The sequence below is a fragment of the Daktulosphaira vitifoliae genome, unplaced genomic scaffold, assembly GCF_025091365.1.
Source record: "Daktulosphaira vitifoliae isolate Bord-2020 unplaced genomic scaffold, ASM2509136v1 Scaffold_1, whole genome shotgun sequence".
Taxonomy (NCBI): Eukaryota; Metazoa; Arthropoda; class Insecta; order Hemiptera; family Phylloxeridae; genus Daktulosphaira; species Daktulosphaira vitifoliae.
In genome coordinates, this window is record NW_026099572.1 from 1,062,626 (window position 1) to 1,080,422 (window position 17,797).

Genomic DNA, 17,797 nt, shown 5'->3' on the forward strand with positions numbered 1-17,797 from the left:
GCTAATCCAGATAATATCAATAATGTTAATACATTTCTAAACACTGTTATGTTACTTTGTCTCCCAGAAAAGTATTTCTCATCTAACGAAGTTACGATCTATAATTCCGTGTGTGTATGGCAATATTAAAGTTCCTTTCTTATCTCCTTCTTTATTGTTGTTGTTGCTCACTATATGTTTACTTTTTCGACTTTCCTTAATGTCTTGATTTTGTTTTTAATTGCGTATCCATTGTTTTAAAGTGCATGCCGATTTATTTTTTACACGATCATTGTCAGAAATTGAGTGCTTCATAATTCAAAGATCGCATCTTTTTATAACTATTAATGTTTGACCTTAAATGTATACTTACCGGTATTAAACTTTAAAGTGCTAAAATTTCCATTCAATTAACGAGAAACGGAAAATATAACGAGGTATTTTTAAAAGATTTACTACGCAATAATTAAGTGACATTTAGTAGTTACATGCGAAAGGTTTGAAAATAACACGTTTGTAATGGTGATCATCAATGTTCTGGCTCTAAAATATCTTCTTGAGAAAATCGTACAGCTTAATGTGCATAAACTTAATAAGATGTCTGAGAGTATAGAAAATAGTTGTGTTTCCCGATCCACACAACGGCAAAATTATCATCACAATACATGAAACTCTCATTTTGTGTTTGTAAGATGTTTGATTTTGTTACTGTTCAAACTACTTGTTTTATTTGCTACTGAGTTTGCATAACTTAAAGATATTACGCGTGTCGTAATGAAATTTTAAGTTTTTATATATTTGTCTACTTCTTACTTTCCACAAAACTAGTCAAACGACAAAAATAAAAGACCAAATAAGGATATTTACTAGAAAAATATTATTCATAACATTTAAGCTCACGTCTTTTCATTGTCTAAAAATATGACGCAAGGTTGAAATAATGTTAGAACTCCAAAAATAGGTTTTGAAGATTTTAAGTAAATTATATGAATATATTAATCCAAACTCATTATTCCAACCGACACTCTATTGCATAAGTTTGATATATATATAATTTTAAAATCTTGTCACACATGAACTTAAGAATGAAAGTATTATTTATAGTTTTCCCTGTGGGCACTGTCCTGGATTTGATATTAAACTAAAGACAATGCATTTTAAATCATTAAATAATTTATTGGAAACAAGACAGACTATACTAACGTTAATCGCAACAAATGTTATAGGGAGTCAAATGACGTGCATTAAGCCTACTAATGTTTTACTATTTCATAAACACATTTGATTATTATCCTGTAGTATAATTCAATGAGCTGTGTTCCTATATCTGTCATGTATCGCTATTATTCATTTACAAACCTACTGGGATTTGCATAATATTTTAATAGAAGAAAAAATCACAAATGATGCGTTTAGTTTCACAAAGACGTTGCGAGTAGGTACATCATAATGTTCCGGTCGACACGTGTGGGCAACCGATTTGACATCATTCGATTGACTGATCCACTTCAAGTCCAGTTTTTTTCAATGGAGACTAACGATGTATGGTGAATATTAGTCATCTACACGATTTGACGTAATCTAATATACGGGGTGACTAACCCGAATGTCATGTTTTCATTTTATTGTTGACACTAAACATTATATTTTGTTCTTGATAGACAATTTGTAAACTGTTTTACAATATTAGTAACAAGTGAAAACTTAAATTAAAAATATTGACAGTCGGTTATACATTAAAAATTGTGTCCATTTCAAACAAGAACGCCATAAATGTTACTCGTACATACAGGAAAATCCAAACGTACATCATATCACAAAGCATCAGTAGGAGTTTGCGACATCACAGTTGTTATCAAACACCAATCAAAGATTTTCCACGAAAATAATTAGCGCCAAGGTAACCTCGTATAATTTTGAGTATCGCATCGCAGTATAAATTTATTCGTTGATACCATAAATCTTAGGCGTGTCGAGGTAACTATAGTTAAATCGTTTACATTGGTTAGTTGTAGTCCTCAACTTTAACGGGATCTACTAATTTATAAGGGTCAAGTAACACCGAAATTTCCCAGGCATAATTTCTGTGGAAATTACACGTTAGAAAACTAGTGTGTAATATTAAGTAGTTCATTATTTGTGCGCATCATATTAGTTTCTCTATGACTGTGACTCTTGTTGATCACGGATTCTAAATAGATAATTAAAAATCAATTTTTGGTATTAGTCAGAAAATATTTATTCCAATAAAATTACAAATACGAAAATCAGTGAATCAGAAAATCATTAAATTTCCAGCGCATAAAAAATATCATTTGAAATCGTATGACTGATGTTAAAACTTAAGTATGTATGTCAATATGACCTTATGGTTGTTTATAAATTTTGTCGACGAAGATTAGTTCACATTTTCCAAACACAACGTCGGTTGTAAAGTGCAAATTATTATTAATAAATAACTTGCTATTCAATGCAAATGTGATAAAATTGGGAGGCGTGTATAATTATAAAATAGCGCATCACAGACGTGCGTTATAGGTCGAGTCAATATATTTACGGGTAACGAGAAAACATTTACATTTTACAATTGTCAATGTTTCTGACTGGGTTACTTAGTGTTAAAAATAAGTTGCATGCGTTAGAATGCTGTGTATAATTGCGGGTATAAAATTCAACTTCAAATTGGCAAAAAGTAGTTTTCTCAAAACTATACTATGTATTTTAATGCAACGTTATCATGAGAGTTGATTAATTATGGTATATTATTTGACAGAAATAATATCACAGAATTTTCCACATCTGACAATGCTCATACTTTACGTTTTCTACATTTATCCGGATGTTTACATATTTTATAATTCTTATTTCAGGTTCGGTAATGGTGTACAAGACGTGGCTAAAAAGCAGTATAGACTATGCTGACAAGACGCAACTGGCTACTACGACTGAGCGTCGTATTAAACGTAGCCGTAATCTTCTATTTTGGGTCCCTACTGACTGTCAGGTACGATCATAATAAAAGTCGAGTTCACCAAATTATTTTTTTTAATTACTAAAGGCGTATCAAATAAATAGTTACACCAATAAAAGTATGCTAATGTATGTGCTTTAATTACTTGAATAGAAATGGGAACCCAGAAATTGTGGAAGAGATGCCGTTGTCCGGGAGAAACTTGGCTTCTTTGGACATATCTCAGACGGCCGATAAAGAGTCGTTTTACTATCAAAGCGCATCGGGCGGCTCAATTAATTATCCCGAACTAGCGTTACTGGCTAGTATACAACCCATTGCTGGACAACAACAAGGTTCATCGATCCAAACACCAGTTCAAGGTTTACTATCGTTTTGAATTTTTTGTACTTCTTTAATAATAATTTAAACCTTATCCCGAGTTTAAACTATTTAAATAACTTAAATTTCTTAATTGCATAGTACCGATAAAATTCATAATGCAAAAATACGATAGACAACAATTTATAACTTACAGTTTTATCAACTATCCTTACATACATCCGAAAACTTATCCTTTGGTTAAGTATTACATAAAATTTTCCTTTAATCTCCTATAGGTTTAGATTTTTTAAGTAATACAACTTATAGTAGCAACATTTCGGTATGAATAATAGTAAGTCAAGTCTCAATCCACATATGTAGCCATGGAAAAAAAATAAGTTTAACTGATTTATTTACCATCGCATTTGAATAAACAGTAAATGAAACTAAAAATAAAACTGACACGTGAGAAAGACGCTATTTTAATATAGAGGCAATTAACTAATAGTATACAAAAACACTGTCAATTAAAGAAAAATGACAGTAGATTAACTTTCATAATTAAACATAAAAGTTCCTGGACTTCAAGGTTTTTAGAGTTAAATTTACAATAATTATTCATAAAATAGAAATTGATACTTGACAGTGATTAACATTACTATCATAAAAAAACGCTTTAGGCAAATCTATTAATTTTCATAATTTCTATATGTGTAATTTCACAAATTCTTTGTTCTAAAATTTCACGGAAATATTAAATGCTTATTAAAATATTTGCTTAATTGAAAGTAAAGTATTATTATTTTTTTAATTGTGACCTTTTAGCTTCGATGCGAAGCTGAGAAGGTATTGGTTTTACTATGATGTGTTTATATGATGTATGATAAAAAATTACAAATTTAAAATTCGCTAATTTTCGAATTTTTTTCAATTGGTCTACTAAAAACTGCCGTAACTTTTTCAAAAATGAACATATCAATATAATTCTTTTTTATAAAGATGCTTGATATCTTTACCTATCATTTGGTATATATTTTTTTCTAAATCTGACACTTAACCTTTGACTAAAATTTGACTTCTGGACTTGTCTTCGTGGTGAAAATGGCTACCAAATGCTATTTTCGTGTGAACATTCTTGATTTTATTTTTTATATTTTTAACTTTATAATACTATAACTTATTGAAAAGTGTATGAATCAACACAATTTTTTTATGAGAAATAATATTTTTTAATATTCTCTTTTTCATTCATGATATTAATAAGAAAATAGCAGATCATGTAGCTTTTGGAATAATCCACCAAGTTTTTACAATTAAACACTATCTAAAGATGTGCATCAAAGCGTTTTTTTTGATAGTGATTTTAATCACTGTCAGATATCATTATACTTGATCCAACTACGCCACGTCACCACTGTGCCGCAACCCCCCTGTGCTGGGTTTTTTATTTGACAGTCGATTTTTCATAATAGAATAACCATCAGGTTGAAATATTCTTTTTTAATATTGTTATACATTTTATGAATATTAATTTGATACAAGATTTAAGAACGCAGTCATTCCAAAAATTTCATTTTGATCAGTAATTTTTTAAAGAATTATAACAAAATGAAAAAATAGGGGTCTAATTTTTACAGATTCTTGCGATTTATGGATTTTAATTTTAATTATTCATATAAAAAATATTGTTGAACGTTTTTCTTTTTTCATCATAAAATACTCTTATAAATCACAAAGTAATTTAATTTGATATAAGATTGAAAGTTTCAGTCATTCCGTAAATTTTTCAAAAATGTAGTTGAATAAAATTGTTTACACGCAAAGTGGCCACATTTTAATTGTTTAAACATTTTAATTTTCCTATTCTTAATATTTGCACAGAAAGAGAACTAAAAAAAAAAAAGCTTATTGTGTCTATTACAACCAATTAAAAATTTATTAAGATCAGATATTTAAAAAAATGTCATAGTTCCTTTATAATAAAGAAAATTGTTTTGAAAATGCCATTTTTACAGTATTGTCATTCTGAAATAATTTTAGTTTTGAACGAAGCTGAAGAGGTATTAATATTTTTAAATAATAATTCAATAATACATTCAAATCGTATATATTTGTGCAAAAACCTTATACATTTTTTTTGAATAATCACAATATTTTTAATACTTATTTCACGAGCTAATTAAAACAAAATTATTTTATCACATTTCTTTTTGACGAATACTAATTGTTTTTCAAAATATATTGTGATTTATAAAATATTATAAAATAAGTAATTATGGAAACGGAATATAATTTTCCGGAACGCCCGGAAAGTATTTTAAAATATACGAGATTTTAAATATTAAATAACTGGACTGATCTTTCTTGACATTTATGGTATTGTCTAAGTTCATTGGGTCTTTAAGGACCAGACGATGAATCAATATTTTAATATCAAGGTTTTAAAGGCCCTTCGTTAACGTGTAAAATAATGAAGACTCAATTCATAGAAGACTGAGTCCAGATCATGGTTTTCCAAAATAATGTATCAGTTAGAATCTGATTTGTATGAAACGATGTTCCTACATATACAGTTTGTTCAGTAAGTTAGGAAACAGTTAAATTGTTACAAACAATGAGTACAATAGAAATTCGTTTCCTTATTTACTGAACACTCTGTATATTGTTACCCCTTGAAACACCTACCATACTCACCCAGTGTAACCGGACTTTGCCTCTTCGATTTTTTTTTATTTTTAAAAGTCAAATCAGTGTTAACGGAAACTAGATTGAAAGTGTGGAAATTGTTAAAGTAAATATGATGGAGATTCTAAACAAGCTGTGGATTTCCAACTCTACAAAACAATGTAGAAATTATCAACAGAAATACATTGAAGATGATAAAATTTCTAATGTGATTGGTGACAAATAAAAATTTTTATGACATCATTCCGGTTATTTAAATGTCACACTCTTATGAAAAAAGTAAAAACGTCTCGACAACTTTTTTTCTTAAAGTAATTGGCGGTCATATTTCATTTTTTTTCATAATATTTCTAACAATTCCAACAACGTGTTTTATGCTTATGCTGATGCATATCACAATCAAATTTCAATCTATACTGGAGTATACTATTCCGGATTCCTAGTATGCTGGTTCCCGTCTATACTGAGTTTATTATTATCGTCGGGTCCCTATTAAAGATAATATATCTTTCAAGTACCCGATATTATAATCAGTTTTTTTTTTTTTGATTTTGTAGCTCAACGAACAAATTTATTTATGTTACACTTGATTTTAATTCTACACTATAAGGCTAATAACCTTATTTGGCCATACATACATCATTAAAATGATGATCCTAAAAACTAGTATTGTTACAATATTATCAGGCAATTAAAAACCTTTGTTATTGTAAACAACCTTAATCGATAACAAAGAAAAATCATTACACATATAAAAACCGCAAACCACTTAACCGTAACGTCATAGATTTTTTATATCATAGGTTCTTCTTATAAATCACAGCATCTTAGTTTGTAATTATAGCTTTGACAAAAAAAAAATATTTATTTTCATTTTTACTGCACTTATAAAGTAAATTTTACTTAAAGCTTATTGCGTAATCTTCTATTAACCCAATTGGATATAATAGATTTGTCTTGCTGCTTTAAAATTTTATTATTTCTTTCCACGTGTTGTAATTTATATAATGCATTTATTCATTACATCTACATCACGCAAATCATAATAATTTGCGTTGATTTGCTAATATTTTATTCCCTATTAGTATTACTTTTTTATGGATTTCCTAAGTAATGTTAAAATAATGTTATATCGTTTATGACATAATTTCAAAAAATCTATTTCTAAATTAATCATTATAAAGAGTGTTTTTAAAAACATTTTAATATTTTATGGTTATGAATTTTGTGATTTTTTAATTTACTTCAATTAGGTAAAAGATAGTAGCTTATTGTTAAAATTAAATATTAATTATAGGAACCACTTTACGAGATGATAGTCATGTAATGCGAATTAAACCCAAGTCCCTTCCTTCTGTTCCTGTTGATTCCTCGGATGTAGCATCTGATACTTCAATGGGATCAGCAGCAGCCGAATCATGGACTCAAGACAAAAAAGACGCAGGGCCTACACAACAACAAACGTCCACCACCACCACGGCGTCAACTACGTCCGCAGTTAACGCTGGTAGTGGGGGCGTAACGTCCTTACGGCCGCTTCGTGAACTTGTAGGGTGTAGTGACAAGTCCAACCATAGGCGAACAGCTCAACGGGGCGATTACTGGGTGCTATACAACTACGTGCCGGCAAGAAGATGGTTTAAGTGTGACGAGTCTATCACATATACTACACATGCAGACTATACGTTCCTCGATAACCTGGAGCCCCTTTTGGATAGGTAAGTGAAATTCATCCTATTTACAAACTCCATGGTCTATGAAAATTTAACTTAAAAGAAACATTTATGTAGATGGAGAGGTCCTATTTCAATAGCTTTGTACACGCCTGGAAATGATTTCTTACCCACTTTAACGGCTATCCGATATTTGAGACAATGCGGATCGCCACTAGTGGCCGAACTGGTTACGTTCCACTTGTACTTTTCGTCAAGACACGTCCCTAAATCAATACCACATTCCGATCAAGAAATTGACGCGACCGTAAATTGTGCGGTGCCACCAACCTGGAAAAATGTCACGTCCAGCTCACTATATAAAAGTCAGAAAAAACTATTGTACCCAGTAAATGTTGGCCGAAACGTTGCCCGAGAGTCAGCAACTACTCATTACGTGCTACCCTCCGATATTGAGCTTTACCCAAGTCCTGGTGTCATAGACGGATTTATGGATATGGTTCGCCGACAAGATCCGCCTCTCAGAAGACCCAAACCTATGGTATTTCCGTTACCGATATTTGAACTGGCATCCAAAATGAAACTACCTGCTGACAAAAAAGAACTAGTAAGTACAATAAAATTAATATAAATTTTTAGGCTATAATTGTTTAAATATAATAAAATAAAAAACAACCGAAAAATCTTTTTGGATTTATGTTTGTAAAAAGTTTAAAGGTGTTATTTTTAAGTTTGTGTATAATTTTACAATGAGAGACTGGGTCGTAATAAATGTACATAGTGTTATTGATACATTACCATAAACCAAGCTTGTCGTGGCTTTTCAATAGAACATTATTTATTTTTTTACAAAGAATTATTTAATAAAAGTCGTATATTTATATATCATTTACATTTTTATAAACACAATAACTTTAAAAGGTTAACTGGTTGTTCAATATTTTATGACGATATCTGAACACACATGACAGTTTATAATTATACAGTATTTACTTTTGTTAATTTTTTACTTTAAATATAATAATGGACATTTATAAGCATTTTCAATATACTATTGCAAACTCTTTTAGTATTAGATTGCCGAATTTCGCCTAAAATGCTTACTAAAAATTAATTTCTATAATCAATATTTTTTTTAAGGTTTAGTCATAGTTTACTATAATAAATAAGAAATATTTACTTTACGACAAGAAAGTAATTTTAAAAACAAATGAATTTATTATCATGAGAAAATAATGTACTTATTCAAAATATACTGTAAATGTTATCACTAAAAAAAAAATACCAATCAAACAATTAAGTTAACAAAGGATGCCTTAAGTTATTTCAGAATATTTTTATTTTGTATTTATTTGACATAACGTTTATTAACGCTTTAAGATAAAAGGAAACGGCACTAAAATAACTTATCCTAGAGCGTTAACACGATTTCTAATGCATTTTTTCAACGCTTTATTGTCGTAACACATACCCAACTTTGTGTTTCTCTTTAAACGAAAGTTATGAATATTAATATTTTCAAATTGATTAACTTAATTTATTTTTAAATCACTGTAATGTACATAATTGCATGTTAATTGAAAAAATATGTATCATTTTACATTTTGATACATAAAAATAAAAATAATGTAATCTATTTAATTTGATTATTATTGATATTTTTGAAATGAGTAACCTTGAGACTTGTTTTGTTGGTAATAAGAGGAACTTAAATGTAATTTAGTCATGTTTACATAATTTATTTATCGTAAACAGAAATTGTGAGATGTTTTTAATTGTTAACGTTCTCGACATATAGGTTGTCTATGAAAATGAATGAACCGTTAATTAATCAAATAGATAGAAACCTAACTGTCTATAAATCATTTTGGTGCTTAATTTCCTTTTAAAATATATAAAACTTGATAAATTAACTTCAAGCATACCAGCAAACAATATAACCATACGGATGTCTTGTGCAGATATCTCATTGAATAAAACAATACATCTATCTTTCGGATTTAATAGATTTGAAAATAAAACTTCGCACAAAGTAAAATGTATATATCTAATCAAATCGCTGTTTAAAAAAGTGCCAAAAGTGCTTTTCTTTATATAATTTTGAGACAAATTTAGATTTATATTGTTCTGAGATACCTAATCATATTTTCTTTGATTTCAGTCAGAGAATAATTTTTTAAATAATATTTTTTTAGATGTGACCAATTTACCAATTTATTAATATTTAACATTCATTGATCAATTAATTTATAAAAAAAAAGCAAATTTTGTCAACTAAGGAAAAATTAGAGAAGCAAGCTACTTTTTGGTATCTTTAATCATATCTCTGATTTTGATTAATTTAATGAGTACTTTCGTGACAAAATGCATGGTCACTATTTTAAATAGAAAAGTTAAATTTTAAATTATATCTAAAATGTCTTTAATTTTTCAAATTGCTTTAATGACTTTAAGAAAGCTTAATAATATTTTATCATACTTTCAATAATATTTTATGTACACAATTTTTTAAAATTGTTTGAAGGAATGTAATGGCATTATCAATAAGAGACTAGAAAAACTATAACTGTCATTAGTCAATTATTAATATAAACACTGTTTATTAAACAGTGTATGATTTTGATGCTAATAACAGTATGTAATAAATAAAAAAAAGATTTTTAGCACACCCTCTAGCAAAAATCCTGTTTGTGCCACCGAATTTTGGGATTAATTTTATAACTGAAGAACTGAATCCACGCGCTAGTTGCATTAATAGTTAATTTAAATAAAATGCTAGAAGGATTATCAACAAAAATTGGGTCTGCTCCAAAATTATCGAGGTTAACGAGTATTAAATACAAAGGAAATTACGCTTTGATTATAAATGATGTTGTTAGATAACGCTTCGTGGATGGAGTTACACAAAAGAACTGTTTTTACTAAATTTGTTCAATTTAGTTTCAATTTGAATAATTCATTAATAGGGTCGTTAAAATAACTTTAATAAAAGGCAAGAAGACAGAAAATATTTTTATAAGCGAATTGAAATGAAAATATAGATGGATTTAATTACTAAAGTTATAAGCAAAGTTTTATTTTGAGTGCTATTAGTGTGCTGAAAACTTTTTAACGTCATGAAAATTCATAAATAGATATTGCCAGGTTCACGAATTTAACACAAATATTTTTTAATATAAACAATTTATTTAATTAAATTTTAAAAAAAGGTAGAAAACATTTTAATGTTGATGTGTTTTTTTCTTAAGACGTTTATTATTTTTATATCTATGATTTAAAAAAGAAATCTATTCACTATATAAAATAATTTATAAAAATTGAATAACATTTCAATTTACATCTAGAAGTTGTAGGATAAAAAAATAATACTATTAATAAATTTACAGGTTTCTATGCTGAAAAATGGTACTGCTATCACATTCCACAAAAAAGTCTGTCCGGACTGTCATACAGTACCCAAATTTAAGGAATGGGCAAGTGCTAAGCCCAAATCAGGAATCAGCGTGTTTCATACAGGCAAGCGGACCGGTTATCATCTACACTGGGAACCAATTTTTATTGGTACTCACAACGACCCCTTGTACGATGAAAGACTGAGCTGGGAAGGCAAAATGGACAAAATGACCCAAGTATGATTATGAAATAACAATATTGAGATTAAGAGACTAGTCCCATTAAATTTAATGAAATTTTCTTGTTTAAAATTCTAACCTCTTCTTTTCTATAATAATATATACTTAAAATAAATAAACTTATATATAAGTTTTAAAAGTTTAGTTATAATTAAATAATTGAAATACTGTAAGGATCAGATTTAAATTTTTGTGTTGCTTAAAACCTAATTTTACTAAATAGAAATCTTTAAATCGATTAATTACTCTGTAAAAATGTTAAAAAAAACTATACACAAAATATTTGTTAAATTGTAGGGCTACACGCTATGTGTTTTGGATTACGAATTCCACATTTTGGATAATGCATTTTTAGTACACAAACCAGGTATTAAAACATTAAAGAAGGATCCGGCACGACAGGTGTTGGCCAGCAAAACGTACAGTCTGGTCAAAAGAGTAATATTGCCCGAACTTAAAGTCTTATATGGCACACGAAAAGGGTGCGCTGTATAGAATTCAGTCCATCGACTCCCACGTTAGAGATCAGGTATAGTTTTAATTATATGTACTGAAAATATCAAAAGCATGCACTAAACAAAAAAGAAATTTCCAAATAATTTAACCATTATATTAAATATATTTTATACTTTTAATACCTTTCATTAAGAGTAAAGGAAAAATTTTGATTCCGCTTTACTGAAAAGCAATAAATTAATTAGTGATTTTATTAAACATACCAGTTTACTGAAGGTCGATTATGTAATGAAGACTATGACAATTGCTATTTAATATATTAAATCTTTTTTTAACATAAGATACCTGATTCGCTTTTTTTAACTTAAAGGAAGGTTGGGCGTTGATTAGTCCCGTGATAAATAAATTATGTCATTATGATACTTAAAAAAATGTTTTGAATGTTTTTTCATCCTTATGAATGATTGTGTTTCAGATAGACTCAATGACTGATAAGTTATATTTGCGTACATTATGTATACATACATCAGCCAGTATGCAATGTTCGAGTAATTCTTTTTATATCCGGATGTTGGTCAATATACATTTATTTATATTATCAAACGACTCATACCGGACGAGGGCGTCACTTCCGATGGCAGCAGCAAATACAATTATCATTTATAAAAGCATCAATTTAGTAATATTTAATATTTTTGATCATGTAATCTCCTCTTATTAAATGAAATTGCACGCTGCCATGTCCGTTGGCCTTAGCTGAGATAACATAGTATTTAAAAGTCAAATAAAATGTATTTTTTTATATAAACGCCTGTATAAAATAGATGCCAATTTGTTTTAATTTTACACATTGTAAAGCTCTTTAATCAAATTATATGTTATACATTTTCTTTGTATTATTTCTATTATTAATCGCTCATGATAAAAATTATCTTTATATACATGCATTCTCTATGTATAAAGTGATAAGTGTTCATCTATCTTTGTATATTCGTTAAATTCGATATTCTTTAAATGTTCCTTGTACTATTTTTATTTCATACATGCATAGCCATTTACCAAATAGTTGCAATTTTTTAAATTTTTATTGATTTCTTGGTTCTTCGGTGGTTGGGAACTTTTTCTATGGGACAAACAAGATCGCCTCCAATTGCAAGCGTTTCGTTACAGTAAACTATTTTGTTATTTTATTAAATTGACAAATATATAGTTTATCGTAGTATGCCCAAACATCATAATTAAAATATACACATCAAAACTTCTCCTTTAAGCCAATTTTTAATTTAATTGAATTATTGGCTTCCAAAACGTTAGTGCTATTCGATGCGATCAAAAAAAAAATTCATTTTTGTTATAATTAATCCTCCTTGTTTGTTTATATAATTATCGCTATTAATTAGCTAGTTTGTGATTTAATTTTTATGCCATTCTTAATAAATTAACGATTTGCCAAATGGTAATCATAATTATAATGTGTGTTACACGTTTTAATGTAAGTAACATCCACATATTTATAAATTAGTCCAAAATGATGCCTAAAAAAACGCATCAAAGAAAGCAATAATTTAACATTTTACAATTATAAGAACAACTAATAAAATTATTTAATTATTGTTTTAATTTTTTTATTCTATTTTGTTTAATTATATATTATATTGACAAAAGAATTAAATTAATATTACAAAAACATTATATTGTACATTTTAAAATCAATATAAGTTCATATATTTATTGTGATCTCTAGATATTTTGTTAATTTGATTTTTATAATGTATTATTAACCTAGTTGGGGACATCGTTTCGTCAACTATATTAAATTTTTTTTTTTTTCACTTTCTTATAAATAAAGTAGCAAAAATCAGTGATCCATAAACATTTATTACTTTATTTTTATGTAAAATTTATTTTAATTAAAAGACATTATTTTTATGTTTTATATAAGCCACATATTTTTTTATCTAAATACATATGTTATTACATACTCCAGTCAAAACCATAGCTTATACATGATTATTACCGATTTTGTACTTAGTAACTAGATTTATTATTATAAATATACTATTAAATGAGTTAATAAGGCTATTAAATAAAAAATATTTTGTAACTATATGATTTCATTATGCTGTTTATTTAAAACTTGAATCTCTTCAACTTTAAATGATATTTTATTTAAATTTTAAGTACTTTAATTTTTAAATTTCTCTACGTATTTAGTCAAATGATAGTGCTTGAGTAATACATGCATCCGCAAACACTTATTTTTTTGCCCTTTTCTTAAATTTTATGAAACATTAGTTTAATTAAGTTATGAAAATTAATAAAATTATTATGATTAATTAAACAATTTGAACAGTGAATTTGCAAACCGTGACTGATGGTTTAATAAAAATTAAAAACAATAAGTTATCCGACCATCGGTGTTAGTAGTCTCCAGTAAACCATACGTTCTTCTAAGTACGTGAATGGTTATCAGTCATGAAATTTGATTGTTGCTGCTTATTTTTAGAGGTATATTTTTAATTGATTTTGTATACTAGATCCTAATCTCCTATTGCAAAGTATTTGTGTCTTGCACTTTGTTTACAGCATCTCAAACTTGGTCAACTCTCATACCTACCTCGATAACTTGCACTTCGCCAGCACCTTGTACTTCACTATACAAACCTTATAACAGTGATTACTTAATACCTTTGAAACATCTTTGAGCATTAGCCGAGTTGACATATTCTTGAACACTAGTGTCGTTATTATTATAGTCTCCAAAGACTCACTAAGTGTAAGATTTAATTAACTTTATTACTTAACTTTCGGATTTATTTGTACAATTTTTTGTAGTTATTGTCCATCGTATTTGATCTATTTATATTTTAACTTTTTTCTACGTCAAAACAATTTTTTGATGAAATTTGGTTCAACAGGAATCATAAAAAATTTTCAAAATTATTTTTATTTTGCGAATATTTAATTATTTCATGATGAACAAATATCATAAATTAAGCTATAAAATGTAAGTGTTTTTAAAATATAATTAGAATTATTCAAAACTACATACAAATGTGCATCGTGATTGTGTACATAAAACGCCTTATTCTACACTTATTTATTAACAAATTATTACTCTAATTTTATTGAGTTATTTTCTTTTGATTTAATAATCAATAAACGATTATTTTTTAATGATTTTTAATGAGGATATATTTTTCATTCACAACTTTTTTTAGCCAGGTATTATTGTGTCTTATTTGATTATTTCTTCTAGAGTTCAATAATTAATTATAATTATTCATACTAGACTTTTTAATTTAATTCTATATGCATATTTTTATTATTCAATAAATATTTAACTAAAATAAACGCAAGCAAACTCAAAAAATAGAATCACAATAAGATTTATGATCATCAATTATTATTTAAAATAATGTTTAGATAAAGATTAGGTTATTTGATGGTGAAAAATTAAAAAAATCAAATTTTGTTTATACCAATATATTTAAAAATAATAAATTAACTAATCGAGTAAAAAATAGAAAAGAAAAACGTATTTTTAAAACAATTTAAATTTTAAAATTGTAAATTGTAAATTGTAAATTTCACTTACATAAGATGAGACGTTAAACTTTGGACTCTTAAAACGTACAATCCTACACAAAACGCAGAAACAAATTTGAAATGAGAAAAAAAAAATGTGTAAAATAAACCTTTTGAAAACTTACTTGTCATACTAGTTATCATATTTAGATAAATTTATCTAGTTACCATTAAACACTAATGACATTGCACTTCCTCTGCTGAATCAAACGTATCTAATAATTTTTATAAACATTTTTCGAGAATCTAAATATACATGAAGAAATAAAAGGAAAATATTTATTGTATTTTAAACATACACCACTTACTTCATCAGGAATAAAAATATCAATTTTAATGTTAAAAAACTTATTTGTCGACAATTGTCGATCTTTTAAGATAAAAAACTGATAGTAAAGTGCAATTATTAATGTAGGTATATACTCTGTCTTACTTCTACTTATTCTTAAACCCTTTTCTTCAAGAGCTGATCTCCACACCTCTAACCTTTGATTAATTTCCTCCCTATTTTCTCCTATTAACACTATATCGTCAGCAAACAACATGCACCACGGCACCTCTCCTTGTATTTCTCTAGTAATTTCATCCATTACAATAGAGAATAAGTAAGGGCTTAAAGCAGAACCTTGGTGCACTCCTACTCTTACCCGAAAACCTTCTGATACTTATCCTACGCTTTTTACCCTGGTACAAGTGCCATCATACATATCTTCTATTATATTAATGTACCTTTTCGGGACTCCTCTTCTCATTAATGCCCACTTTAAAACCCCTCTCGGTACTCTGTCTTACGCTTTCTCCAAATCTAAAAATACCATATACAGCTCTTTCTTATTTTCCCTAAACTTTTCTTTTAGTTGCCTCACATAAAATACTGGCTCCATTGTTGACTTACCAGGTATATATCCAAACTGGTTTTTAGATACCGATGTTTCATTTCTTATTCTTTTATCTATTGCCTTTTTCCAAATTTTCATACTATGACTCATAAGCTTTATGCCTCTATAATTTCCACACTCCTGTATGTCTCCTTTACCTTTAAATATCGGCACTATAATACTATTCCTCCATTCATTTGGTATTTTCCCTTCTAATAAGATTTTATTTAAAAGTTCCTTCAATCGTGGTGATTATGCCAACACTGCCAAATATTTTTCATACATCTACTGGTACTTCATCTGGTCCTACTACTTTATTCTTTTTTATTGATGCCACAGCCTCCAATACCTCTTTCTCGGTAATTAAATCTACCAGTCCCTCATTCCACGAGATATCCTCTAATGTCTATTTTGGGTACTCCTCATTCAATAATTTTTCAAAATACTCTTTCCACCTTTTTTTCACATCATCATCACTCGAGAGTACCTTATTATCAACATTTTTTATACACCTTATATAATGGTAATCTTTAGACCTTTTCTCTCTTATCTTTGCAAGTCTATAGACATCATTAAATAGTAAAAAATGAAATTGTTAAGTTTAATATGGGGTTTGCAAATTTTATAATTACTATTTACGGTAAATTTATCAGAAAAGCTCGATTTTTTTGGCATTTTTATCGTAATTTAAATTTTTGTGTATAATATCATCAATTAACGCATTATAATCATTTAACATATTGTTGAAAAAAGTAGGTTAAGTGAGGGTTAGAAAAATAAATCGCAGCCACAAAAAAATCACATAGAAAAATATTATTAACATGATTAAGAAATTTCTTCTCATGAAGGAAGACTACAGTGATAGGATCCTTGATATTTATTGAAGTTAATGAATATAAATGAGATAAAAATCAAATGATTTTGATGTCCGTTTTAACAATGAATACAAGTCAAGAGGACAATTTTTTTTTTCAAATTAAAGAATATTACATACGCTTTAATTTAAGGTAATATAAAGGTGTCGGTATTTCCGGAACATTTTCACAATTTAAGTTGAAAAATTAAATTTTTTGTGAAAAATTTGCCATTTAAAAACTCTTCCTAAAAAAATTATATTGATTCGTTCATTTTTTAAAAAATTATGGCAGTTTTAAGTAAAAAAAATTTTAAAAATATCAAAAATTAGTGATTTTTAAATTTGTAATTTTTTGGCGGATTTTCCTCGTTTACGGAGAACGAGCGAATATTTTTCAATTTTTAAGACTAATGTCTTTAACTAGATACGATTTGTGATCTTTTGACGTATTGTTCATCAAAATTGGTCCAGCCAAAGCTGAGTTTTAGCGTTCACAGAAACAAAAAAAAATAATAATAAATATAGTTTAAAAAAAACTAAAAAACCACGCTTTTAAACTATATTTATTTTTCATTTTTTAGTAGTTTCATATGTTTTGAAAGCGTGTTTTTTTAAACTATACATATTTTTTTTTGAATAGCTCGGTATTTACGTTTTTGGTTAAAATATTGTAAGGACAGGGGCAATAAATATTGTAGTGCGTACCCGAACCGGCTAAAAGCGGTGTTCGGCATTATCATCGAGCGTCAAGAAGTTAGCAGCGTTGACGGCGATGG

The 17,797-nt window shown here is 27.8% G+C and overlaps 1 protein-coding gene across 4 annotated transcripts in view; it reads left to right on the forward strand.

The window, feature by feature from the left end:
• LOC126895886 (beta-1,4-glucuronyltransferase 1) overlaps window positions 1-13,808 on the forward strand; it is a 35,950-nt gene extending 22,142 nt beyond the window's left edge. For 3 of the 4 annotated variants that reach the window (XM_050668195.1, XM_050668192.1, XM_050668194.1), the window contains 7 exons: window positions 2,850-2,983; window positions 3,104-3,312; window positions 7,236-7,656; window positions 7,729-8,218; window positions 10,998-11,240; window positions 11,541-11,772; window positions 12,175-13,808. In XM_050668195.1, the coding sequence (XP_050524152.1) occupies window positions 2,895-2,983; window positions 3,104-3,312; window positions 7,236-7,656; window positions 7,729-8,218; window positions 10,998-11,240; window positions 11,541-11,738 (1,650 nt within the window). In that variant the 5' untranslated portion in view covers window positions 2,850-2,894 and the 3' untranslated portion in view covers window positions 11,739-11,772; window positions 12,175-13,808. The remainder of the gene's footprint in view (window positions 1-2,849; window positions 2,984-3,103; window positions 3,313-7,235; window positions 7,657-7,728; window positions 8,219-10,997; window positions 11,241-11,540; window positions 11,773-12,174) is intronic. The other variant, XM_050668193.1, reaches the window with a different exon arrangement.
• Window positions 13,809-17,797: the final 3,989 nt, after the last annotated feature.